The 26,603-nt window shown below is 40.8% G+C and overlaps 1 protein-coding gene across 1 annotated transcript in view; it reads left to right on the top strand.

Moving 5' to 3' along the window:
• The window catches only part of B3GLCT (beta 3-glucosyltransferase), a 112,912-nt gene that overhangs the window by 16,813 nt on the left and 69,496 nt on the right, over nucleotides 1-26,603 (top strand). The window contains exons 4-6 of the mRNA XM_015563892.1: nucleotides 7,489-7,598; nucleotides 25,174-25,250; nucleotides 25,740-25,851. Of these exons, the coding sequence (XP_015419378.1) occupies nucleotides 7,489-7,598; nucleotides 25,174-25,250; nucleotides 25,740-25,851 (299 nt within the window). The remainder of the gene's footprint in view (nucleotides 1-7,488; nucleotides 7,599-25,173; nucleotides 25,251-25,739; nucleotides 25,852-26,603) is intronic.

The following is a 26,603-nucleotide window of genomic DNA, read 5'->3' as shown; positions in this document are numbered from 1 at the left end:
GCATCCAAGGTTTGCCTGTGCCTTGGGCTGGCCCTGGGCAGCGGGGGGGCTGAGGGGACTGGGGGACTCCAGAGGCAGGCGCGTGGCTGAGGGGACGGGGCACCGTCATCTTGAGGGCATGGCAGTCAATTAGCATATTCCCTCCTTATTGGCTGTGGGTGCAGCCATCTTTGCAATGGTGTGAGGGTCAATTAGCATATTCCCTCTTTATTAGAGAGGATAGTATGGGAAGTCCTAGCCACAGCAGTCAGACAAGAAGAAGAAAAAAAAGGCATCCACATCAAAAAGGAAGAAGTAAAACTGTCATTATTCGCAGATGACATGATATTGTACGTAGAAAAACCTGAAGACTCCACCAAAAAACTACTAGATTTAATAAATCAATTCAGCAATGTAACAGGATACAAAATTAAGACCCAGAAATTGATGGCATTTTTATACACCAATAGTGAATTCTCAGAGAATTTCATTTACCATAGCAACAAAAAGCAATTCCATTTAACATAGGAACAAAAAAGAAATTGAGATACCTAGGAATAAACTTAACCAAGGATGTAAATGACTTGTACTCAGAAAACTATAGGACATTGAAAAAAGAGATAAAGGAAGATACAAACAAGTGGAAGAATATACTGTGTTCATGGATTGGTAGATTCAACATCATTAAAATGTCCATACTACCCAAAGCAATCTATAGATTCAATGCAAGCCCTATTAAATTATCAATGGCCTATTTAACAAATACTACCTAGAACAAATACTCCAAATATTTGTAGAGAACCAAGAAAGGCCCTGAATAGCTGCAGCACTCTTGACAAAGAAGAACAGAGTTGGAGGGATCACATTACCAGATATCCAGTTAAAAACCTCTGTAGTCAAAACAGCCTGGTACTGGCACAAGAACAGACATATAAATAAATGGAATAGAACAGAGACCCAGAAATTGACCCAAGCCATTACACTCAGTTAATATTTGACCAAGGAGGCAAGAGCATACAATGCAGTCAAGACAGTCTCTTCAATAAATGGTGTTGGGAAAATTGGACAGGTATATGCAAAAAAAAAAAAGAAAAGAAAAGAAAAAAAAAAGAAACTAGACCACCAACTTACATACACAAGAATAAACTCCAAATGGATAGATAAAAGACTTAAATGTAAAATGTGAAACCATTAAAATTCTAGTAGAAGAAACCATAGGCAGCAAAATCTCAGACATTTCTTGTAGTAATATGTTTGATACATCTCTGAGGGCAAAGGAAACTAAGGAGAAAATAAACAAATGGGACTACATCAAGATAAAAAGCTGCATAGCAAAAGAAACCATCAGCAAAATGAAAAGGGAGCCCACTGATTGGGAGAATATATTTGGCAATGATACATCTGATAAAGGATTACTATCCAAAATGTATAAGGAACTCATACACATTAACAAAAGGAAGACAGACAGTCTAATTAAAAAAATGGGCAAAGGACCTAAATAGATACTTCTCCAAAGTGGACACACAGATGGCCAAGAGACATATGAAAAAGTGCTCAAAGTCATTTATTAGAGAGATGCAATTTAAAATGACAATGAGATATTACCTCGTACCTGTCAGAATTCTACCATCAACAAATCAACAAATGACAAGTGCTGGCAAGGATGTGGAGAAAATGGAACCCTCATATACTGCTGGTGGGAATGCAGACTGGTGCAGCTACTATGGAAGAAAGAATTTTTTTCCTCAAAAGATTAAATTAGGAACTTTCATTTGACCCAGTGATCCCTCTTCTAGGACTATATTCAAAGTAACCCAAAACACCAGTCAGAAAGAATGTTTGCACCCCTATGTTCATAGCAGCACAATCTACAATAGCTAAGATCTGGAAACAGCCCAAGTGCCCATCAGTATATGAGTGGATAAAAAACTATGGTACATAATACTATGCAACAATAAAAAGAAGTATTTCTTATCCTTTGAGATAGCATGGAAGGACCTGGAGAGTATTATGCTAAGTGAAATAAGCCAGTCAGAGAAAGACAAGTATCACATGATCTCATTCATATGTGGAATCTAATGAACAGAATAAACTGATGAGCAAAATAGATCCAGAGACATAGAAACATAGACTAGGCTGCAGAATCTCAGAGGGATGGTAGGGGAGGGTAAATGGGTGGGAAGAGATCAACCAAAGAACTTGTATGCATATATGCATAACCCATGGGCACAGACATTAGGCTGGTGAAGGCTTGGGATGGGTGATGGGGGCGGGCTATAGGGGTTCAATGGGAGAAAAAAATGGGATATATGTAATATTTTCTATAGTAAAGATAAAAAAAGAAAATATTTAGTGATGCTGATTTACAGAACAGCGAGGATTTAAGCACATAGGCTGTTTTCAGCATTAATCTGTGATAACCTGGTTCTCTTCTGGAAGGGGCTATGGCTGAATGGCATGGAAATGATTTTCTGTCATTATGATCAGGATTTTAGGAACTGGGAGCACCTTTCCTTTTTTGCCTTAATATCTGTAACTCCCACATATGCATCCTATTCCTTAGCCATACCTAACTGTGAGGGTCTTAAATTCCCCTAAGAAAAGATGAGAATACTGTCCTAAGGACATGCAGAGAAGAGACGGGGAGGACTGTGAAGGTTTAGGTCCTACTGTCTGGGGCCCCAGGCAGTTCTTGAGCATGTTTCAGTTTTGAAAATTATTGATCTGGAGTCCTCTGAGTGAAGCCTATAAATCCTTTATGATCTGATTTGGCTGAGGCAGCCTCCTTCCCTAACTTTATCACTGACTTGTTCCTGCATCCTGGCCTCAGAAGTGCCTGTCACACTTCCTTGTCAGCCACTCAGGGATGCTACAGATATAAGGCTGCTGTGGATCAGTGATAACCGTGCTTCTCTCTCTGCTGTTGATCTGGAACTCCCTGAGCCTAAGCTGCAGAAAAAGGCTGCTTTTTAAGGGAAGCTGGAAACACCTCCTCCAGAAGCTCTCCTTGCAGTGGCTCCCCCTCCTCTGTGTTCTCACAGCACCCCATGCGGGCTCTGGCTTTGCCCTTTTGCTTTTGTGTTATAATGGCATACTTCCTTTATTTTTTAAATTTATTTTAAAAATTTAAGTGTAGATAGCATACAATATTATGTTAGTTACATTACTTTCAGGTATACAATATAGTGATTTGATATTTATATACCTTACAGCAGGAGTCCTCAAACTACGGCCCGCGGGCCACATGCAAATACAAATATTGTATTTGTTCCCGTTTTGTTTTTTTACTTCAAAATGAGATATGTGCAGTGTGCATAGGAATTTGTTCATAGTTTTTTTTAAAACTATAATCTGGCCCTCCAACGGTCTGAGGGACAGTGAACTGGCCCCCTGTTTAAAAAGTTTGAGGACCCCTGCCTTACAGTGTGAACCCCACACTAATCTGGGCACTCATCTATCACAATATTACTATGTTTCCTTCACCTTTTTTTTTACCCACCCTCTTATTGCCTCCCCTCTGGCAACCATACCTTTGGCCTCTGTTTCTACAAGTGTGTTTTTATTTTGTTTTGTTCTTTAGATTCCACATATGAGTGAAATCATATGGTATTTGTGTTTCTCTGACTGACTTATTTCACTTAGCATACCCTCTAGGTTCATCCATGCTGTTGCAAATGGTAATATTTCATTCTTATTTATGATCAAGTAACATTCCATTGTACCACATCTTTCTTCATCCACTCGTCTACTGATGAACACCGAAGTTGCTTCTACATCTTGGCTATTGTAAATAATGCTGCAATAAACATAGGGGTGTATAATCTTTTCAAATTAGTGTTTTGGGTTTCTTTGGATAAATATCCAGAAGTGGAATTCCTGGGTCCTATGGTAGTTCTATTTTTAGTTTTCTGAGGAGCCTTCATACTGTTTTCCATAGTGGCTACACCAGTCTGCAGTTGATCAACAATACACGGGACCATGCTGACATGATCTTTGCACTTTGTAGAGATTCAGCAATGTTTGCTGAATGAGTGCACATAGCATGCAAGGTTGAAGTACATGGAACAGGAAGGGGATGACTTCTTAGCAGAAAAAACATGCAGCCCAGCTAGCATGGCTCAGTGGTTGAGTTTCAACCTATGAATCAGGAGGTCATAGTTTGATTCCTGTTCAGGGCATATACCCGGTTTGTGGGCTCTATCCCCAGTAGGAGGTGTGCTGAAGGCAGCTGATCCATGATTCTCTCTTGTCATTGACTAGAGACCTGGTGCATGAAATTCATGCATGGGAGAGGTGTCCCTCAGCCCGGCCTGTACCCTCTCCAATCCAGGACCCCTCGTGGGATGTCTGACTCACAATCCAGGATGCTGGCTCCTAACCACTCACCTGCCTGCCTGGCTGACTGCCCCTAACCACTCTGCCTGCCTGGTTGCCCACCCCCCTGTGCCAGCCTGGTTGCCCCTAACTGCCCTCCCCTGCCAGCCTGGTCACCCCTAACTGCCCTCCCCTGCCAGCCTGGTCACCCCTAACTGCCCTCCCTTTCCAGCTTGGTCACCCCTAACTGCCCTCCCCTGCCAGCCTGGTCACCCCTCACTGCCCTCCCTTTCCCGCTTGGTCACCCCTAACTGCTCTCCCCTGCCGGCCTGATCGCCCCTAACCACCTCTGCCTCGGCCCCTGCCATCGTGGCTTTGTCCGGAAGGACGTCTGGAAGGATGTCTGGAAGATGTCCAGTCTAATTAGCATATTATCCTTTTATTAGTATAGATGTTTCTATCTCTCTTCCCTTCCTCTCTGAAATCAATACAAATATATTTAAAAAACAAACAAACATACAGCTCACAGCACATCACCCGAATATGTGAGGGAAAATTTATTTTTCTTCTTACAAAGCCTTTTTTCTGCATTGGACAAGCTAAAAACCAGTGGGAGCTCTGCTGGTCTGGCACAAGTGGTGGGAGTTGGTTACTATGATGACTGTAGCATTAGCCTTTGACACATGGATCTGCTTTCTTAAAAATTTCATTGTGAATTATTTTGTACATACAAAAAGCTACAAAGAATAACCTAATGAGCATCCATGGATCTATCACCTAGCTTAAGAAATAAAATATTACTAACACAACTGAAGCTTTTGAACCATTTTTCAGGTATGTTATTTATCATTCTCAAGTAACCTTAAACTCATATCAGCTATACGTACTTATAGATGCATACTATATAGCACATATCCACTTTATGTCTTTATGTTTTTATAAACCATTGATTTATACAATTATTCTCTTGTGCTTTCAGTATTCTATCTGTACAGTTCATCTACAGTATTCATCTGGGTTGATGCCCATAGAACCAGTTAATTTTTATTATTGAATCGTTTTCCAATTTGTGTATCTTGTTAGTGCATATGTGAGTTTCTTCCGTTGTTTTCCTTTTACACATCCTACTGGGCGCATGCCCACTATTGACCCCTTTACACACGAGGGAGAGTTTCTCCATGTGAATAGTAGTAGAATTCTGGGTCATTTGGAATGTGTATCCTCAACTTTATTAAATTTTGCAAAATTTCTCTGAAGTTTTTCCTTAATTCTTTACAAACGTAAATCCTTATAACTCCTCTTTTAGTACATTGCTTCGTGTTAATGTTTCAGATGTAGTGGATGGAAAATTAAATTTTAATTGAAATAGAAAACAGCATGTAAGCCCTTCAGTGTCCAATTTATAGAGCCAAGAGCTGACTTAAAGTAAAGATCAATGTGTAGACTCTTCATATTTATATACTAGTACACTCCTACCAGAGAGCAATGAGGTCATATTCAGTAGATTGTTCAGCATTTCCTTTTAAATTTTGTATTGAGTTTTAAACAAAGAGCAGTTGGGATTATTTTTAGGACCAAATGGCTTACTGTGGAGCTGTTTATTGTATTAATATTTGAGTGAGTGAGTAAATGAATGGAATTATAGGGCAGGATGGTCCCCACATTCATTTGCTGTAAACCTGGCTGGAGGCTACAGTTTATGTGACGTCTGCCTTCTGCCAACACCGCTGTCTGGTAGCAGGGTGCTGACACAGCGGCAGTTTCTATTTGCTTCTTTATTACAAGCTCAGAATAGGGGGAGGCCAATGTGCTTCTCCACAGTGGGGCCTGAACCACCATACTGCTCAGGATGGCCTTTGCTAGTCCTGGTCGGGTGGGCATGTCATTCCAGGGGTTCTGCCCTGCTGGCCTTTGTAGAAAAGCCAGCCACCTTCCAGTCAGTCTTTAGGGGGTTGGCAAATTCCGCCCGTGTTGTCATAGGTGAGCTTTTTTTGCTACATGCAACAGTTTTTTTGCTAAAGCTTGCTTCTGTGGAACTGTGGCTGTTTTCCTGGAGAGAACACTCAGTTCTGGCTTGTGAGATAGGGCTGGGGTGACTGAATTATTTATTTGTAAACTCATGCATGTGACATATGCAGTCACCATTGAATGTCACCTTGTAGGGCCAGCCAGAACAGCCTTGAGGTAGTGTGTTAGTTTGCTAGGGCTGTAGAAACGAAGTGCCACCAATTGTATGGTTCAAACAACAGAATTTTGTCTCATGGTTCTGGAGGCTGGAAGTGCAAAATCAAGGTGTCAGCAAGGTTGGCGTCTTTCAAGGCCTCTCTCCTTGTCTTGTAGATGGCTGTCTTCTTCTTATGTCTTCACATCAGCTTTCCCCTCTGTGTCTGTGTCCACAGTTCCTTGTTCTATAACAGGGGTCCTCAACCTGTGGGTCGCGACCCCTTTGGCGGTTGAACGACCCTTTCACAGGGGTCGCCTAAGACTATCCTGCATATCAGGTATTTACATTACGATTCATAACAGTAGCAATATTACAGTTATTAAGTAGCAACAAAAATAATTTTATGGTTGGGTCACAACATGAGGAACTGTATTTAAAGGGCCAGAAGGTTGAGAACCACTGTTCTATAAGAACACCAAATATATTGGATCAAGGCCACACTTTAACTTGATCTCTGAAAGACCAAGTTCCAAATAAGGTCACATTCTCAGATCCTGGGGGTTAGGACTTCAATCTAAGAAGTTTGGGGATGTAATTCAACCCATAACAGGTAACAGCACAGTGTAGGATTATGTGTGAGTTATTAAAAGGCTACTTGCAAACAAGATTTTTCAGCTTCTAAGGAGGTAGTGTTCTAGACGTTTTCACACTTTCCTGTGTTTACAGTCAATTCTTTTTGACAGAGGCAGGACAAATCCATAGTTGGTTACCATAGACTTGGTTTAGTACACTGAGCTTATTTACTTGCTAACTTCTGGGAAAGAAATATTGGAGATTAATTTAAAAAGATATTTTATCACTAGAATTATATAAAAATTGAGTTTTCCTTTTAAGAGTTTATTTCCTGCAGGCTTATCTTGTAGTGGGGGTTGGGGGAGAGGGGTGGGGACAGAGAGTTTAAACTTGTTTTCAAGATCATTTCAGTTGTCAAAAAATAAATACCTGAAAACTTTTTTCTTTTTTGGTTCTAGATTTGAAAGGAATTGTGTTTGTCATCCAGAGTCAAAGTAATTCTTTTCATGTAAAAAGAGCAGAAGAGTTAAGAAAAAGCATCTTACAACAAGCTGCAGATCTTACCCAGGTATGTCAAAATAGCTTAGGATGTCTGCTAATTATTTATTTATTGATATGTTTTTGTTTTCCAAAGCTCTTGGTCTGTAGAGAATCAATTTTATTTAGATGAGAATAACTCTTCTGACTTGTTTTGCTTATTTAATATTGACTATTTATGGTTTAAAATGTGCTAATTAATTGCTAATGCTCAAAGCATCATAGTCTAAATTATTATATATATTTTTTAATTTAGGATAATTATATAATTGTATATGACTATTGTGGTTTTGTAATAAAGTATGATACAAAGAAGAAATAACTTTTTTAAAGCAGAGCTTACAATAGTACAGATAATTAATGTTCAAAATTTTGGTAGCAAGTTCTAAGGAAATTATCATATTGAAATAACATTTACATTAACCTCAATGTGATGTTTCCTCTGTGAGTATCTTAATCTGTTTTTAATTAGACATTATTAATTGAACTTTGATTTGATTATAATATATTTTCTGAGAAGGATCATGGAGAGAAAGATTGACATATACAGGTACATTTTGATAAAGTTTAAAATAAGCATGAACTGAATTTAATGCTGGAGGTTTGGGGCAAAGGAAAATCTGCTTTCTTGTGCTGCCATATAGGTGTTTTCCTCTTTGGCCAAGTGGAAAAAAATTCCTCCATGCCTGCTACTCCATGCTACAGAAATACTACAGAAGTGTTTAACCCTGGCCGGTTTGGCTCAGTGTTTTGAGCGTTGGCCCACAGACCTCAGGCCCACAGACGTCAGGTTCGACTCACGTGTACCTTAGTTGCAGGTTGCCCAGGGGCATTTGTGGGCAGCAACCAATTGATGTGTCTCTCTCACATGGATGTTTTTCTCTCTCTCTCTCCCTCTCTTCCACTCTCTCTAAAAATCAATGGAATAAATATCCTAGGGTGAGGATTAAAAAAAACGGCAGAAGTTCTTGTTTGCAGAAGAACTCTGACAGGAGATGTATGTTTGATGGATTGCTGTCCTTTTGTTGGTGGGTGTTGGGAAATAGAGGGTTGGACATAGCAGTGGCAAAATTAGCCACGTTAGTGAGATTGAAGGCTGAGATTAACCTTTATTGTGCTTTATCTTGAAATGGTTTGCATATAAAATTTATCCAGCCTCTCCACTTCCTTGCAAGGACCGGTCCTTGGCTCCTCTGCTTTGAGCATCACACCTTCTAAGGGGGAAGAAACAATTGCCCGCTTTTTTTTGTGTGTGTGTGATTGGAGCTAGGAGCAGCTTGATGAGTTTGAAATTCTTCTTTGCCTGGAAACCCAGCTTTTAGAGATTTTCTTCTATAAACCTGTTATGATTTCATCAGAAAGGCAGACATGCTGCCCTCTTGACTGATTGGGCATCTTCCTCTTGCTCCATGGAGCCCTAACGGAGTGGACAAAGGAGGCTACTCTGGGGATGAAGGTGGCCAGTAGCCCCCATAGTCCCTCTGTTGGATCCCAGCAAGTATTGAAGAATGTAGCTCCATTGAGCTGTAGCAGTTACCCCAAGCTCAGTAATCAGGGATGAGGTGCCAGGAAAATATGATCTCACAGTTAAATGAATCTTGGAGAGATAATATGGAGAAGAACCAGAAAATTCATTCACACGTACACCAGAACAATGACTTAAGGAAGTTGGAGATTTACGTCCCCTCCCAAACAGTGCAGCTATGGGTGGGCCAGCGGCTGGCAGCTCTTCTCCAGGGTCCTCCATCTCATTACCGTATCATGGGCTAAGGTGTCCTCATCTGCATGATGGAAGCTGACTCCCCACCATTGCATCTGCGTGCCAGTGTGTGGAGGGCAAGCGGCTTTCTTCTGAGGATGTGACCTGACAAACCGTTGTCCAGAACATGATCACCTGCATATACCTTGGCTGGGAAAGGCCATGTCTAGTTGGGTGGCCTTGGATCAGACAAACTTAAGGGATTCTACTCACCAAGCAGAAGAAGGCAGGAGTGAAGACTCAGACAAATGGACTCAATCTGGATTTCATTTACATGTCAGGGACTTCCTAGTCTATGGAGGAATTTATCTGTGAGCCTCTCATTCACTTATTCGGTCTTGATAGAGCTACTGTGGGCAAAGTACTGGGTGTTCAAGGATCAGCAAGCCAAGATCCTTGTACTGGAAGAACCCACAGTCCGGCAGAGGAGACGGGTTCATAAATGGGCAATTTTAAAGCAGAGTGGCAGTGCAGACACAGAAAGACATGGTTCTGCTTATATGTGGTATCTAAAATAGTCAAATCCATAGAATCAAAGACAGAAGGGTTTTACTAGGGGCCATGGCTGGGAGGGGGAATGAGGAGTTATCAATAGGCATAAAGTTTTAGTTAAATCAGATGGATAAGCTCCAGAGATCCGAATTACAAAATTGTCCTTTCAGCCAACAGTCTTATGTTGTATGCCGAAATTTGCTAAGAGGATCTGAGAGCCCATCTATACTAATAAAAGCTGAGGCGGTCCTTGCGCCCTCGTGTGCAACATTGTCACAAGATGGCTGCCACAAAGATGACCACCACAAGATGGCCCCACGCACAGCGGAGGCAGGGCCCGGTGGCCGCTCTGCGTGGTGAGGCCTGGGGGTCCCGCGGCTCCGCGCTGCGTGGGCAATCAGGCTGGCAGGGGAGGGCAGTTGTGGGTGATCAGGCTAGTAGGGGAGCAGTTAGGCATCAATCAGGCTGTCAGGGGAGCGGTTAGGTGGCAATAAGACTGGCAGGCAGAAGCAGTTAGGGGCACTCAGGCAGGCAGGCAGGCGAGTGGTTAGGAGCCAGCGGTCCTGGATTGTGAGAGGGATGCCCGACTGCCAGTTTAGGCCCGATCCCTGTGGCAGTTGGACATCCCCCAAGGGGTCCCAGATTGGAGAGGGTGAAGCCTGGGCTGAGGCCCCCCCCGCTCCATGAACGAATTTCAGCACCGAGCCTCTAGTATTAAATAAAAAAATCGGTGGTAGGTAGGTTGGGAGAGGGTAGGAGTGGGGAGGGCTTTCTAGGTGGACATCCAGGTGAAGGCAGCCAGGTGAGAAGCAGGAGCATGGCGTGTGAGGACCTTGCCTGTTGCCCTGGGTGGGTGTAAAGGGGGAGGTGGGCATGTAGGCAGCTGGCCTGGCGGGGAGGTCGGAGCCTGGCCATGGACGTGCTGTGTGTCCTTGTGGATCCAGGCCTTTCTTGGGGCTTTACTGGCACTCTGAGAGATTTCTATGATGTCCTCCTGGCATTAGGTATAGGAGCAACCCCTAGTCCTGTACTAACAGTATTCCCTGTTGAGAATTACTGTTAGGGAGAGTGCCTAGGGCTGTGGTTGGCAAACTGCAGCTCAGCAAACCGCGGCTCGCAAGCCACATGCGGCTCTTTGGCCCCTTCAGTGTGACTCTTCCACAAAATACTGGCTCTTCCACAAAATATTGACTTCTGTGCATGGGCCATGAAGTTTCAATCGCACTGTACATGCGCTCCCGCACATGGTATTTTGTGGAAGCCACACTGAAGGGGCCAAAGAGCCGCATGTGGCTCGGGAGCCGCAGTTTGCCGACCACGGGCCTAGGGTGTTGACCTGCTCAGATTTTCATTTTAAAACTCTCACTGGTGGCTGTGAGGAGGGCAGCTTTAAGAGAGCCAAGAGTGAAGTGGGAGCCTAATTCTAAGACCCTTGGACTCATCCAGGGCAATGCTGCCCAAAGTGGGAGCACAGACCCTTCTTCGTCACAGGCAGTTTAAGGAGCACTGGACTGACATGAGGTGTGGCAGCGGTGAACATGGGGCCAGAATTGGAGGAGATTGGGTCCATGTGAGGCTGAAGAAGTTTGGACAGGCATCGAACTAGGACTGAGGTGGGGTGGGGTGGGGCCACCATCTGAGGCTGAGGCTGACCAATTTGCAGGTTATGGGGTGCAGATGACTAAGATTTTGTAGATGAAATCTGAGGTAGAGGTTATCAGTGGCTAGGAGCTACATATTTGTTTGAAGCTCAGGAGGAAGGTTTTGGCCCAAGATGGCTGGTTTGGGAGTTAGCAGCATTCATAGGTAGTGACTGAAGGCTGGAACCAAGGAAGCAGTGGGACCCTGTGGGACTCTGGGGAAGCCACATCCTGGGGCTGGTCAGGGCACGAGCAGCCCTCTCTGGATACATGTTATGTCAGGGAACCTCATGTTATGTCAGGGAACCTGAGCCTTGCACACAATTCTGTCCCCAGGGAGGACTGGTGGGAGGGTCCCAAACTGTCCATGTAACTGGGCTGTCTGTGTGGACTACTGCCTATGCCCTCACATCAGCAGGTGTTCCACCCACTGTTTTCTTGTTGCTGGTGCCACTGTTACTGTTGTTATTTTTAATTATGATTAAAAAAACATACAACATAACTTTTGCCATCTTAATCATTTTTAACTATACAATATTATAGTGTAAAGTACCTTTCCGTTGTGCAACCCATTTCCAGAACTTTTTAACCTTCCCAACTGAAACTCTGTCCCCCTTCTTCAGCCCCAGCACCTACCATCCTTTCTGTCTCTATGGATCTGACTTCTCTAGGGACCTCTTATAAATAGAATCATACACTTCTCATGATTGGCTTCTTTCACTCAGCATAATGGCCTCCAGGCCCGTCCATCCTCAAGGTTGTAGCCTGTGGCCGCATGTTGTTATCACTGTTATTTTGATGAACTTTCTTCCATGAGCTTTCTTCCATGTCCTACTGGTAAACTTGGTGCTCATTTGAGGCCCCAACGTGGGCGCCCTATGTGTCCTTGGTCCTCTAGGGCACTGTCCTGCCCTCAGGGTCAGAAGGAAGGGAGATCCCTCTGTGCTCCTCCCTGTATCCCCCAGGGCATTTAGGATGCCAAGCACAACATCAGCAACTGTATTGTCATTGATGCGTTTTTCTCAGCTTCTAAAATACAGAGCACAGCTGTGTTCATTGGAAATAGTTAAACTTTTCTTGCACTTAATTCTGTGCTTATTTATTAGTTTGTGTGCATATACGTAATGTTACTGTCCTTGATATTTACTACAGCCTGTTTTGTAGGTGACCCAGTTGACCACTAGGTGGCAATATTGATTTTACATTTAAATACATTTTAAGCACTCTCATTAGTAAATCCCCTGTCCCCCAGCATTTAGTTTCTGTGATAATAAATGGAACATGAACTAAAGCAGTAAGGGAGCCTCTCTTTAATGATAAGATAGCACAGTTTTCTTATTCTGAAATTCTTCTAATGCCCAAGTATAGTGAAGAACCTAACGTTGATAGGTTCTTGGGAACTGTGATTTTAAGAGAAGCGACGATTAATGAAATCAGTTTCGCCCTAGGCTAATTGATAGAAACAAGTGTTACATTTACATTTCTATGGCATATTTTTGGTCACAAAAACATCACCAGACTTCTAAATAAAGACCCCGAACTCTTCTAATACTGAAATCAAGGTGAGCTATATACCCATTTAAGAAAGATGAATAAAAAATGAGGTAGTGATTTTCCATCCCACTTATTCTATTTCTGGGTCTCAGCAGCTTAGTGCACAAGGTGGGACCCACCTTGGACAAGACGCTCGTCCATTGTGACCCTTCACTCACACCCATGCTCACACTCCCTCGGACTGGGAGAATGTAGACACGTCAGCTAACCAAGCAGGCACATCTTTGGGATGTGGGAGGAAACTGGAAGGCAAGGAGAAAACCCACAAAAAATAGGGAGCAAATATCAACTCTACACAGACAGTAGCCCTGATGGGAATCAATTTTTTTTCCTCATCAGTGTTATAACAAAATAACATTGAATGAATGATGTTATTTGAGGACCTGTTTTAGTTATGACAAAATTTTAACCCTTGGATTTAATTCACTCGCAAGATCCAAAGGGTCCTGTTATGATTTAGATCATTTTATGTTTGGGTTAACAAGTCTTTTGGTAGTTCAAATGGCCAGAAAGATTTTGGAGTGGGCAACTAAACTTAATACTGTTTCCTTTTTTTCTCTTTATAGAATTTTTATGCTATATATGTGATTAAAAGTTGAATTTATCCCATGGATAGTATTTTAGGGGTAACAATGAGATACCCTGACCTAGAACTACTAGTACATGAAACTAGAAAAGATGAACTAACTACAGAGAACTGAATGCTGAGATGCACAAAACGAGGGAGGCAAAGTCCTTCTAAGAGGCAGCTGTGGCCCGTAGTTAAAACTTACTTAGAACTTGTTTTAAGAAATTTACATATTCTCTAGAAAGAATGGACGGCTCATTCAGGAGCCCTAGAAACAGATTCTGACGCGGAAGATGTCAGGATGTCCCCAGCATTGTGGCGGGGAGTGTTCTGGCTCCTTTAGGGGACAGTCCCAATGGTTGGCAGGTGTGTAATGGACCTCTAATGGAATAGGTTGTCCCCTGGGACCTGACCACAAAGTCTTCATGTGGCATCTTTGGGTTTCTCCATCACTTAACCCACCATGAGCAGTCACAAAAGTGGTTTAGTGAGGGAGGAACTCACAGTAAATTTTATCATTTGAATATTTATCTTATAGCCCTGAATATTTATTCCTCCCATCTGATCAGATGTCTAGAATTGCTGTTTATTTATTCATTACTTTTTGTCAGGTTGCACTTGACTCCAATATCTGTCTAAACAATTAAGGAGCAAGAATGAAATGGTTTCTGTGATTATGCATCTGCTTCTAGCTGTTCTTTCTGATTTGGCAAGTAATTAGTTACCTGTGCCTATGTTGCCTCAAGGTGCTAAAATGTGGTCTTATTGAAAACACAAACATTGGTCTGGCCAGTATTGCTAAGTAGTTAAAACTTTGGCCTGAGCACCAAAGGGTCTTGGGTTCAATTCCCAGTCAAGTGCACGAACCTCAGTTGCTGGTTCCATTCTCGACCCCAGGGTGCATGTGGAAGGCAACCAATTGATGTCTGTCTCTCTCTTCTCTGCCCCCTCCCCTTCCACTTTCTCTAAAAATCAATGGAGCCGAAACCGGTTTGGCTCAGTGGATATAAAAAAAAAAAAATCCACAAACATTTTTTTATCCTTATAATGTGTAAATATACAACTTTTTTTAAATATCCCACTTTCAATATGAAATTTAATACTGCACTTAGAGCCGTTACAAGAGTGGTGTAACTATTTCCTTCATTTTCTGAAATAACTAGAGGCCCAGTGTACAAAATTTGTGCACTGGGGCGGGGGGGCTGTCCCTCAGCCCAGCCTGCACCCTCTCCAATCTGGGACCCCTTGGGGGATTTCTGACTGCCATCAATTGGCCATCCCTCTCACAATCTGGGACTGCTGGCTCCCGACCACTTGCCTGCCTGCCTGCCTGATTGCCCCTAACCGCTTCTGCCTGCCAGCCTGATCGACACCTAATTGCTCCCCTGCCAGCCCAATCGCCCCCAGCTGCCCTCCCCTGCTGGCCTGGTCGCCCCCAACTGCCATTCTCTGCTGGCCTGGTCACCCCTAATTGCCCTCCCTTGCCGGCCATCTTGTGACTACATGGGGACGGCTGTATTGTCTGAGGGTGTGATGGTCAATTTGTATATTACCTCTTTATTATATAGGATTGGGGTAATTGTAAATTGTCACTCTCATCTCCAGGTTTTTTTTTTGTTTTTGTTTTTTTTTCACTTTTCAAGACTACTTTTTAAAAAATCTTTATTGTTGAGATTATTACATATGTCCCTCCCCCCCCACCCCCCATAGCGCCTCTCTACCTGGTTCCCACCTCACCCCAGGCTCTTGCCACCCTATTGTCTGTGTCCATACGTACTACATACATGCCTATAAAATCGTTGTCTAATCTCTTCCCGCACCCCCCACGACCCCTCCCTCTGAGAATCATCAGTCTGTTCCATTTCCATGCCCCTGATTCTATTCCATTCACCAGTTTATTCAGTTCATCAGACTTTTTATTCATTTGATTTTTAGATTCACTTGTTGATAGATATGTATTTGTTATCTTGTTGTTCATAATTTTTTATCTTTACCTTTTTCTTCTTCTTCCTCGTCTTAAAGAATACCCTTCAGCATTTCATATAATACTGGTGGTGATGAACTCCTTTAGCTTTTTCTTGTCTGTGAAGCTCTTTATCTACCTTCAATTCTGAATGATAGCTTTGCTGGATAAAGTAATCTTGGTTGTAGGTTCTTAGCATTCATCATTTTGAATATTTCTTGCCACTCCCTCTGGCCTGCATAGTTTCTGTTGAGAAATCAGCTGACAATTGTATGGGTACTCCCTTGTAGGTAACTGTCTTTTTCTTGCTGCTTTTAAGATTCTCTCTTTGTCTTTTGCCCTTGGCATTTTAATTATGATATGTCTTGGTGTGGTCCTCTTTGGATTCCTCTTGTTTGGGGTCCTCTGCACTTCCTGGACTTGTAAGTCTATTTCTTTCACCAGGTAGGGGAAGTTTTCTGTTATTATTTCTTCAAATAGGTTTTCAATATATTGCTCTCTCTGTTTTCCTGGCACCCCCATAATTCAGATATTGTTACACTTGAAGTTGTCCCAGAGGCTCCTTACGCTGTCTTCATATTTTTGGATTCTTTTTTCTTTTTGCTCTTCTGGTTGGGTGTTTTTGCTTCCTCGTATTTCGAATCATTGACTTGATTCTTGGGATCCTCTAGTCTATTGTTGAATCCCTGTATATTATTCTTTAATTCAGTCAGTGTATGCTTAATTTTTGACTGGTCCTTTTCTATTTTTTTGGCATTCTCACTAAGATCCTTGAAGGTCTCACTAAGTTCCTTGGAGCTTTTTAGAAGATTCTTGAGTAACCTTATAACTGTGGTTTTGAACTCTATATCCAGTTGTTTGCTTTCTTCCATTTCTTTCATTTGTGACATGTTTCTTTGTCTCTGCCTTTTGGCTGTTTCCCTGTGTTTGTTTCTTTTGTATTGGGTAGCTGCTAAGTCTCCTTGAATTGATAGAGTGGCCTTATGTTGTAGGTGTCCTGTTGGGCCCAGTGGCTCAACCTCCCCAGTCACCTGAGGTTGACACTCTTGGTGTACCCCTTTGTGGGCTGTGTGCACAGTCTTGTTGTAGTTGAGCCTTGATTGCTGTTGGTATCACTGGGAGGAATTGGCCTCCAGGCTAATTGGCTGTGGAGATCAGCTGTGACTATAGTGGGAGAGCTGCTGTGCAAGAGACACCCTTATGGAGCAGGACTTGCTTCAGTGAGGCTTTGGTCCAGCAGGAACTACAGAGAAATCTGCAGATTCCTTCTCTTAGTATTGTGTTTAGAAGTTCCCAGAGAAGGCCTTGCTCCTCCAGGTGGCCTCTGCAGAGGCGATCTCCCTCCCAATTAAAGAAGTGGCACATTCGGGTGCTGGACCAGCCCGTTCCCCGCCTCCGTACCTCCCACTGGTCTCAATGCGCTTTCTTCTTTACTTCTCTAGTTGTAGTACTTCCATTCAGCCAACTTTCCCGTGGCTCTGAATGATAGTTGTTCTGTATTTTAGTTGTAATTTTGATGTGGTTGTAGGAGGAAGCAAGTACAGGTGTTTACCTGTGCCACCATCTTGGTTCCTCCCCCATCTCTAGATTTAAAACTTATAATGGCTTTGATCTTTATAATTATATATTTCTTCTAATTAGTAAGCCAGCAGACTTTAGCAAGTGCTATTCTATGTGTGGAGTATTATTCTAGAATGCTATGGAGCAGAGGGATGGAAGGGAATTAGAAAAGACATTCTAGTTCTTTGAATTACTGATAATTTAGATGGTAACTATTCCATAATAGAAATGACTACATAATTAAATAGGAATTAGAAGTCCAAAATAAGTACCTGTAGTATATTAAAGTCTTACTCAACAAATATGAATTAGACATCCATAGTTACAGTAGGTGCCTTTGAATATGAAATGACATCTCTGGACAACACATGGGGCCCTAGAGAAAGGGAATGCTTACTGGAAGCTGTTTAAGAAGCAGAGTTTAGGATGTGGGTTCAATCCCTGTTGGGCCATGTATGGGAGGCAACTGATCAATGTTCCTCTCTCACATTGATGTTTCTTCCTCTTTCTCCCTTCCTCTGTTTCTTAAAATCAATTTAAAAAAGCAAATACATATCCTCGGGTGAGAATTAAAAAAAACACATTAGAAAAAAAATGAAGTAGAGTGTAAAAAGCATGAGTTAGTAATGTGCTAATTGTGCATGTGAAACCTGAGAATAAAGAAGGAGGCTTTGTCAACTCAGGTAGGAAGATTGGACAGTAGCTATGGGGTGTTGACTTAGAACCTGGAACCGGACTGGAAGATGCAGACATGAATTTCCTGGCGTTTACTTTTGGAACTGGCATTTGTGGAGGCACAATGTGGGGTGAGTAAAGCACCTGGGAGCAATAGAATGGCGATCTTTTTAGATTGGAGCAGATGGCAATCAAAGTTGGTGAGACATGGGTAACTGGTGGACAAATGTGGTTCTTAAAGGCAAATGCACAGATATAAGGATACAGATTTTGAAGAAGTGCTATTTTTTTCTTGAGGTTTCCAACTCCTTATATGATAGATGGAAGGGTCCTATGACATTATAAATATTGACTATTTAAAGAGGTGTGTTATCAAAAAGCTAAGTGGAGGAGGCTCATGGAATCCCACAGGAGTGTTTGGCGATGACCTCCGAATTAATCAGGCATTTTACTGCATTTACTTCTACTGTGTGCATAGCATCTGTGTGCCAATTATGATTTGACTTCTGTCTTTTTTTTTTTTTTAACTTAAAAAGAATTTCTTCTTAAGTGGCTATTTTGTGTGAAAAAGTGTGTATTTTGTTTGTTACATGAAATGGGAGCAAAGAGCTTCGAGGCTGAGGAGGGCTCCCATGGAGTGTCCTGTGTTGATGTTGTGATGGACAGGTTGTCAGAGGAGGGTCTTTCTTCCCTTTGGATCTGGGGGTCCAGTAACCAGTGAGATCCTAGAAAAAGATAATTTCCACTGTAGCTTCAAAAGTGCATTAAATTAACATTATCTAACATTATGGAAACCGTTGTCCTCCAAAGGAGTTTCAAAATGCTATGAAATTGGAAACAGTAAAGGAGAGAAGATAAAGCATCATTGTGTGGGGGCTTTTTAGTAGGTTCTAATAAAATAAGGATCCACACACCATTTTGAAGACCACAAAGTGTGACTTTGAACCTTAGTGCAAGGCAAGGATCATGCTAGGTTAGGAAATCGTTTTGCGTGGGGAACAGGGAAGTAAGTGACCGAAGGAATGAGTGCTGGGCGAGAGTAGGGTGGAGTTCAGAATGAAGGCAGGACCTGAGAAGAGGCAGAACCACAGATAAACTGCTCTGTGTGCTGCTGCATGAAGCTATGTCAGCACAGCAAGATAAACTGTGGTTCTATTTTTAAGGCAGCAAATACAGGAAAACAAATTTAGAAGTGGGATATGCTTATGAGGTTTTATTTTGGGGGATTGCTGCAGTTGTAAATTACATTTTATGGTTGATATTGGATTACATTTTTGCTTCAGGCCAAATGGAACCAGGTGAGCTGCTAGAAATCTTCCCTTTCTACCCCCCACTCCCCGCAAGTCAATAGCTTTTGAAGGGAACAGACACTTCTAATTTTATTGCCTTTTTGTGATATGAACTTTATTGAAAACCTGGCAGACTCTTAATCTCACCAATAAATGATTATTTTTGCTTGTTCACAGAAAGTTTTAGAGATCACTATTTTCATGGGAAGAGTTAGTCAAGCCTTGGCTTGTTTGTTTAAAAAAAAATCTCATTTCCATAAAATAAGCCAGGAGAGCCAGAGCAAAGCTTTTCATAGGTTATAGTGTGAAGAAGCTTGAGAAAGATGGCCTTGTGTTTTCTGTTTTCAGAGATTTTTTAATTGGCAGGGAGACAGTGGAAGGTACTTCATTAAAAGGTTAGCATTGAGAGTTATGTCAGTATCACTAAATTTCTTTTTAAGTGAGAGCAATTAGATGCTTAATGATTAAAAGTTCATTTTTTTGTAGTAAATGATAGGTGTTAATGTGTTAAACTGCAGACTTGATTACATTGCTGTTGAATAAGAATTTATTCATTCATTTATGTAATAAAACTTTATTGGGTATTTACTTTATGCAAGGGCCTGGGCAAGATGCTCCAGTGAGACTATATCTGCTCCGAGGTGAGAGGCTGTTGCTCAGCAGTAATTAATTCTTCATACCGTGTGAAAGGCCGTGACATGAACATTTGTCTCTTTTTGGCTGTCCAGCATTTGAACTCCTGTCAGTACTGGAGGATTCTACTCATTCTGGTGGGAGCTGGGCCGTGGTCCACTAAGAATGTCAGAGGTAGACACTGGGCTCCCTGAGCTCAGGGAGGGCACCTGTGGTTGAGTATAGCTACTTGGACATTGCCAAGCAGGATTCTGAGTCTGGAGCCAGGGACCCATGGAAGCCAGTCATTTCAGAGCCCACTCCTGTGGTGTGACCTCGGTGTCCAGTATCTAGTGTTCCATGTAGACAGCGCCCCTGGTGGGTGGTGCCCATCAGGTAGCTTGTTCCCAGTGAGTTACTGTGGATGTGTGAGCCCCACCTGCTCCTTGTGCTGCGGCATGAAGCGATGTCAGCATAGCAAGATGAGGGCACAGGCAAGGACAGGCCAACACTGCCTGCAGTGTCGGGAAAGACTTTGTTAGGGCATCTGAGCCTGGAAGGACAGTAAGAGCTTGCTAACCCCCGCCTGGGCAACTGTGAGGACTCTAATGGAGGGAGGTCAGTTGTGAGTTCCACTGGATGTTAGTGAATGGGTGAATGAAAGGAAGGCCAGTGGCTCTGAGCTAACATGATGAGTTCATGTTTGGAAAGGTGGGATTGAAGGGACTAGTGAGACTTGGAGTATATGGGGTCAGGGCCTGGAATGGAGACAGACCTGGAAGGACAGTAGTCATCCTAGGTGACTCTCGTTGAGTGCACGTCTCTATTATTTTATTCAGTGCTCCTGTCAAGAAACTGTGCTGTGCCATTTTCGAGTGTCCTCTCCTTTAAGTCTGTGAAGTGGTTACAGTTATTTTCCCATTTTTCAGAGAGGAAACTGAGGCTCAGAGGGATGGAGTGACTTGCACATGGAATATCATTAATAAATAGAGCAACCAGGCCAATATCTCAGACTGACTGGCTCCAAAACCTCTTCGTCTGCTCTGCTGCCTCCTGACACACAGATGGGGCTCAGTCACGGCAGATGGGTGCAGCTGATGTGTGCGAAGAATTCCACGCTGTTAGTCAGCGGATTCTTGTTCACTCCATCCCTTTACCTGGCTTTATTATTTAATACCATGTACCCCTGACATTACCTTCTACATTTACTTGCTTATTGCCTGTCTCCTTCACTAGAATGTGAGATCCAAGGGGGCAGGGACTCGGCCCTGTCTTTTTACATCTGTTTACTGTGTTCCTAGAACTGTGCCTGGCACATAGTAGCTACACAGATATTGTCAAATAAATAATAATAAAAACTATCACATATATATCATGTACCACGTGAAGGCATGTAGTAACTCACTTGATTCCCAGGACTATAGTTATCCCAATATTAGAAATGAGATAACAGAGGCACAGACAGGTCAAGGAACTTGCTCAAGGTTGCACAGCCCAGAGACATGGTGCGAGGATTCTCATATAAGTACTTTTGATCCAGAAATCAGATCATTAGATGCTAAGTTTTACTGCCTCTCATGAGTGAATGAATGATTAGCTAAGACAGATTTATATGAGCTATAAAAATGTACTTAGTAATGCATCTCAAAGTAGACAGTTAATAAAAATAAATTTTATAAATGATGAGGTGATATTTTTCTCTTGTTAATAAGAAAGGACAGTTAATGATTAAGATAGTTATCTGGAAAAATCTTTTTTTTTAAAATAGGCTCAGATTCCTGGAAGATACATTATAGCATCATATATTAACTACTGGACCATAAATAATACTGGGTTTTTAAAGGCTAGTAAATCTGTCTGATACTATATACTTCAAACAACAATATTATATATCTCTGTTATTATCTTCATAAGATATACCTATTTCTTATGGAAGAAATTATAACAGTAAACAGATGTTAACTTTCATCATAATTTATTTGTTGGTCTAAAAGCTCAGTTCAATGCTGAAGAACTATATAACAATTGGATTTTGGAAATACAGTTGAACTAGAACACCCTTTAAACAGGGTCAGCCTTTTAAAACTTTTGCCTAATTCTGAACAAATGCCTGGGCTTTTACTTCTAATTTAGTCCTTGGACTGAATAGTCAGACTGAATTAGACCATAAATTCGTGTACTGCTAGGCTTATATTTTTAATTAAGGGATGGACAAGCTGCAGATATTGGGAATCAGTTTGTGGACCGTGGAAAAGGCCAACAGCAGGGGGTTAAATGAGTGGAATTCTTTCAAGGCAGACACGGGAAAATTAAAGGGCTTCAAAACCAAATCTGCCTAATAATGAAAGCAATTTGTGATATTTTTAACATTAATCTGTTTTCATACACATTCCAATGTTGGTTTTTTATTTCATTCTATTCATATTTCTAGCTATCAGTTTTTCATGGTTTTCCCTCCATATCAAGAATAATGGGTTTTCTCCATTCTCAGAGCCTTTTTACAGTGCTCAGCTCTGGAGTTGAACCCGGTTCCCTAATGAAGATGATGAATATGTGTAATAAGCAGGTGATGAGTTAGATGTAGATTTTGAACTTGTTTGTTTTTAATAATTATTAGAGGCTTTAAATGTGAATATAGGCCTTGACAAGAAATATGCTCAAAGGAAGTACTGACTGAAAGTCCAGTGGGCTTTCTGAGTATAAAGTGCCTGTTAGGACACTTGTAGATGCTGAGGATGGAAGTAGAGGTAGACTTTGGTTCAACGAGGTAGGTGATGGTGACATAAAAAGTTTAAATCATTGTGATAAAGTTTTTCATTTTCTTTCCCTTTTCTGTCATTTTCCCTCATTTGAGCATTTGTATTTTTAGCCCCTTTATGCTTGCCTCTGCGGTGGCATAGTTTTCTTAGTGATAGGATTTTGTCTTATCTTTTAGGTTTGAAATAGCACGGTTTGGTGAATGGACACAGCTCAGATATACAGCAGACAGGGCTGCATGCATAAGTGTTTCTTCTATAGCCTTTACTTTCCCCTTGATTTTTTATTTTAAAACCGTTTTTTAGTCATTTATGCAATTACATATTAGAAAAATATGCTTTTCATTTAAAGTGCCTTAGGCTGGTGGTGATATGACACCTTAAGGAGGTCTAAACCCCGTTTTGGTATTAGACAAACAGAAAGAACAGAAATGATTACAATTCCAAGTGGTAAGATCTGGGGATAAGACCATTTGATGGGAAATTTATTGTGATCTTTTAAACTATTTTATCTTAGAAGTGCTAATACACATGAGTAATATGTATATCTGTTTGGGTCTTTTGTATTCACACACTGAATATATACATACATATATACATACATGCATATATACATACACATACATATACATGTACTATATAAAACAAGAATAAAAGCTTTTGGGGCTTTTTGAGTATTGTTAATAGATAAAAAATTATTTATAAAATGGCCTTGGCTTAGTGAAGAGTTAAATCAAGACCAGGCTTCTGAGTGTCAGGGTAGAACTTTATATATTTGAGAACTTTGGTTTAAAAACCCTGTGGAGACAGTTAATGACCACATACAAGTTTTTGAAGTGTTTCTATTTGGAAATATAGGAGTACAGAAAGCTTGATTGCCATTTTTGTGTTCACCAACTGAAGTAAATACAAAATCCTGGCATATGATTAGTGAACAAAGAAGTAATGATTACAGTTTCAGAGAGTTTATTTTAGTCTAGAATTTAATTTCCCCTCTATACTGACTAAACCTGTGCCTGCTGCACTTTTTTTGTGACTGAAATTAGTCATAAGCCTGGCTTTGCATCTCTGCCAGGAAAGTGCCCTCACAGCCTTTCTGCTGACATTACCTGTCTAGGTTTAATATCTAATGACATCACTTACATACAGGGTGGGGCAAAAGTAGGTTTACAGTTGTTTGTATGGAAAATAATACAATAATATATATATTATATATATAATACATAATATATCATGTAATATATATAATATATATGAAAGCCTAAGCGATGGTTTGATCTTTCAACCAGTAGCTATGATGTGCACTGACCACCAGGGGGCAGATGCTCAGTGCACAGGCATGGAAACATGGAATAGACTGATGAACCTCAGAGAGAAGGGGAAAAGGAGGAGGGTATGAAGAGATTAACCAACGACCTTATATGCATACTAGAAGCCCGGTGATGGATTCATGCACTGGTGGGGCCCCTCAGCCTGGCCTGCAGGGATTGGGCTAAAACTGGCAGTCCAACATCCCCTGAAGGATTCCAGATTGTGAGAGGGCACAGGCCAGGCTGAGGGACCCCACCAGTGCACGAATTCGTGCACTGGGCCTCTAATTAATAAATAATAGTACAAGAATAAACTCTGTGTTTCGCATACTCACAACTATAAACCTATTTTTGTCCCATCCTGTATTTCCTATAGCTAAGAAGGATAGTACTCATTGGGGAGAAAAATTTTGAGGTTCACTCCTTTTTCATAAAGACATTTTTTTTTGTATACATTTTATTGATTTTTTACAGAGAGGAAGGGAGAGAGATAGAGAGTTAGAAACATCGATGAGAGAGATACATCGATCAGCTGCCTCTTGCACATCTCCTACTGGGGATGTGCCCGCAACCCAGGTACATGCCCTTGACCGGAATCGAACCTGGGACCTTTCAGTCCGCAGGCCGACGCCCTATCCACTGAGCCAAACCGGTTTCGGCATAAAGACATTTTTAAAACTAAACTATGTTTTAACTACATTAAAGGGTTTTTAAAGCATGCATGTAACGCCTTCTGTCATCTTGACGTGAATATTTTCATTTTTCTGGTTCCCCTTTCTAGTCTCTCTTCATATGTGAATTTGTTTTATGTTGCTGGAATTATGTGTTTTTCCATTCAACATAAAGTTGCTTCCATTGTTATAAAGTCTTCACTATTATAATTTCAATTCCTATATAAAAGTTCATTTGCTACTTATTTTTCTTATAAAACTTTATTTAGTATTTACTATTTCTTTTCTAGTTTGCTCATATTAGCATGCTCCCATAATTATTTGAAAATTTTATTCAAATATTATCTTTATTAGTTTTCTTCATACATGGTATTTATTTTTAAATAATCCCTCATGAATATATGTGTGTGAATGTATAAAACTTATAGTATTTTTTTTAAAGGCAATGAAAATTACTGAATAATGAAGACTCAACAATAGGAAAGCCCTGATTATCTTGGGCAACTGTTAATTCAGCATTTAGGTTTACTTTTTCTCTCTAACATGCCGTGTTGTTAGTCTGATTTAACCTTTGATTACTGTTTTTGCATTTCATATGTGTATATGGAAGTTAAAATAAATGCTACATAGTGTAAAGAAATGAAGCTTATTTGATATTTAACTCCAAAGTTTTATATTACAACCATTTTCTTCTTAAATAATGAACTTGTATGAACTGTATGACTGATAGGGAATGTTATGCACTATATTTCTCTAGGAGCTCCCCAGAGTCCTTCTGCTTCATGAGCTGTCTAAGCAGGAAGGTGCATGGACCATCCTTCCACTGTTACCGCAGTACGTTTAACTGGAAATGTGTCAATTCCTGACATTTCTACCTGGAAACTCGTAAGCTCCCTAGTTTTCTTATAAGAGGGTGTGTGTGTTTTTTCTCAGAGCCAGTAAGTGAAGTAAATTTGAACTCAGTTTTTTATGACTATTACATTAACCTGATTTCTTCTTAACCATGAATGACTTTTATTTTTAAGTGTTTCTTTTTTAAAAGATAAAAAGTCTTTATATTTGATATTTATGTTTGACAATTATCTGTCTTCTGAACTAGTGTTGTTATGGAGAGATTTCACTTTAAGACCTCTAGCTGTTGTATAAACCATTATTATTTGGCTTTCCTATATGCTGAAACTATATGTTGAAAAAAAGTATAAGTAAAACTTTAGATTTCTTGCCATTTTATATGTCCTTCATCATTTCCTGCCTATCAGTTTTAAATCTTATTATAAACTTGCTTTATAGAAGTGATTACTAGAGCCTATTTCCTTTTGTCAGCTTTTCTGCAACATATAGCAGAAATTCATCATGGATTTTCTTCTGTGAAGAAGAGACAAGAATACGAGTTCCAGAACTCTTAGAAACACTCAGAAGATATGATACCTCAAAGGTGAATACAGTTTCAATACCAGTGTTTAGCTTTTGGGTGAAATGCTTAAAAGAATATTTTGACTATAAGGTTTTTAAAACTAATAAAGTAATTTAAAATGAAAGAGAATGTAATAATAGTTGAAAATCTGGAAGCAATATTAAATAATTCTCTAAGTTTTATAGCTTTCAGAGGGATGGAACTTACCATGAGCTGTTCTTAAATGAAAAGAAAAATCTACTTATATGTGCTAACAGTTTCAGAAAGGTCAAAAACTATAACCCAGAATTAAGTTATGCTTCTCTTTATGAACAGTGACCACATAGTATTTTAGATAAGAAATATATTTTGAGTACCACTGTAATAGCAGGGCACACAGACAAGGGTCCTGACCACATGGATGGTACAGGATGATAAGAAAACAACAGACCATTAAGGAAGCAATTACAATAAAAAATGAGACTTTTTTAATAAGGGAAATGTGAGGCGCTATTAGAAGCACATAGCTGGGCATCATATTTAATCTGGAAGGGTCACAAGTGGAATTGACATTTAATCTGAGTCACGTAGGATGAGTAGGAATTAACAGGAGAGAGAGTGTTCTAAGCAGTTATATGTAAGAAGGTCTGGAGGTGAGAAGGGATGCATCTTATGTTAGGTACACTGCTACTTTCAAATTTTATTTTGTGCAAATACAATACAGCCATTGGCTCTTTTTTTCTTTATTGATTAAGGTATTACATATGTGTCCTTATCCCCCCTTACTCCCCCAT

This window comes from Myotis davidii, unplaced genomic scaffold, assembly GCF_000327345.1.
Source record: "Myotis davidii unplaced genomic scaffold, ASM32734v1 scaffold119, whole genome shotgun sequence".
NCBI classification, from domain to species: domain Eukaryota; kingdom Metazoa; phylum Chordata; class Mammalia; order Chiroptera; family Vespertilionidae; genus Myotis; species Myotis davidii.
Note: the sequence above shows the minus strand (reverse complement) of the source record. Positions and strands in the feature narration are given on the sequence as shown.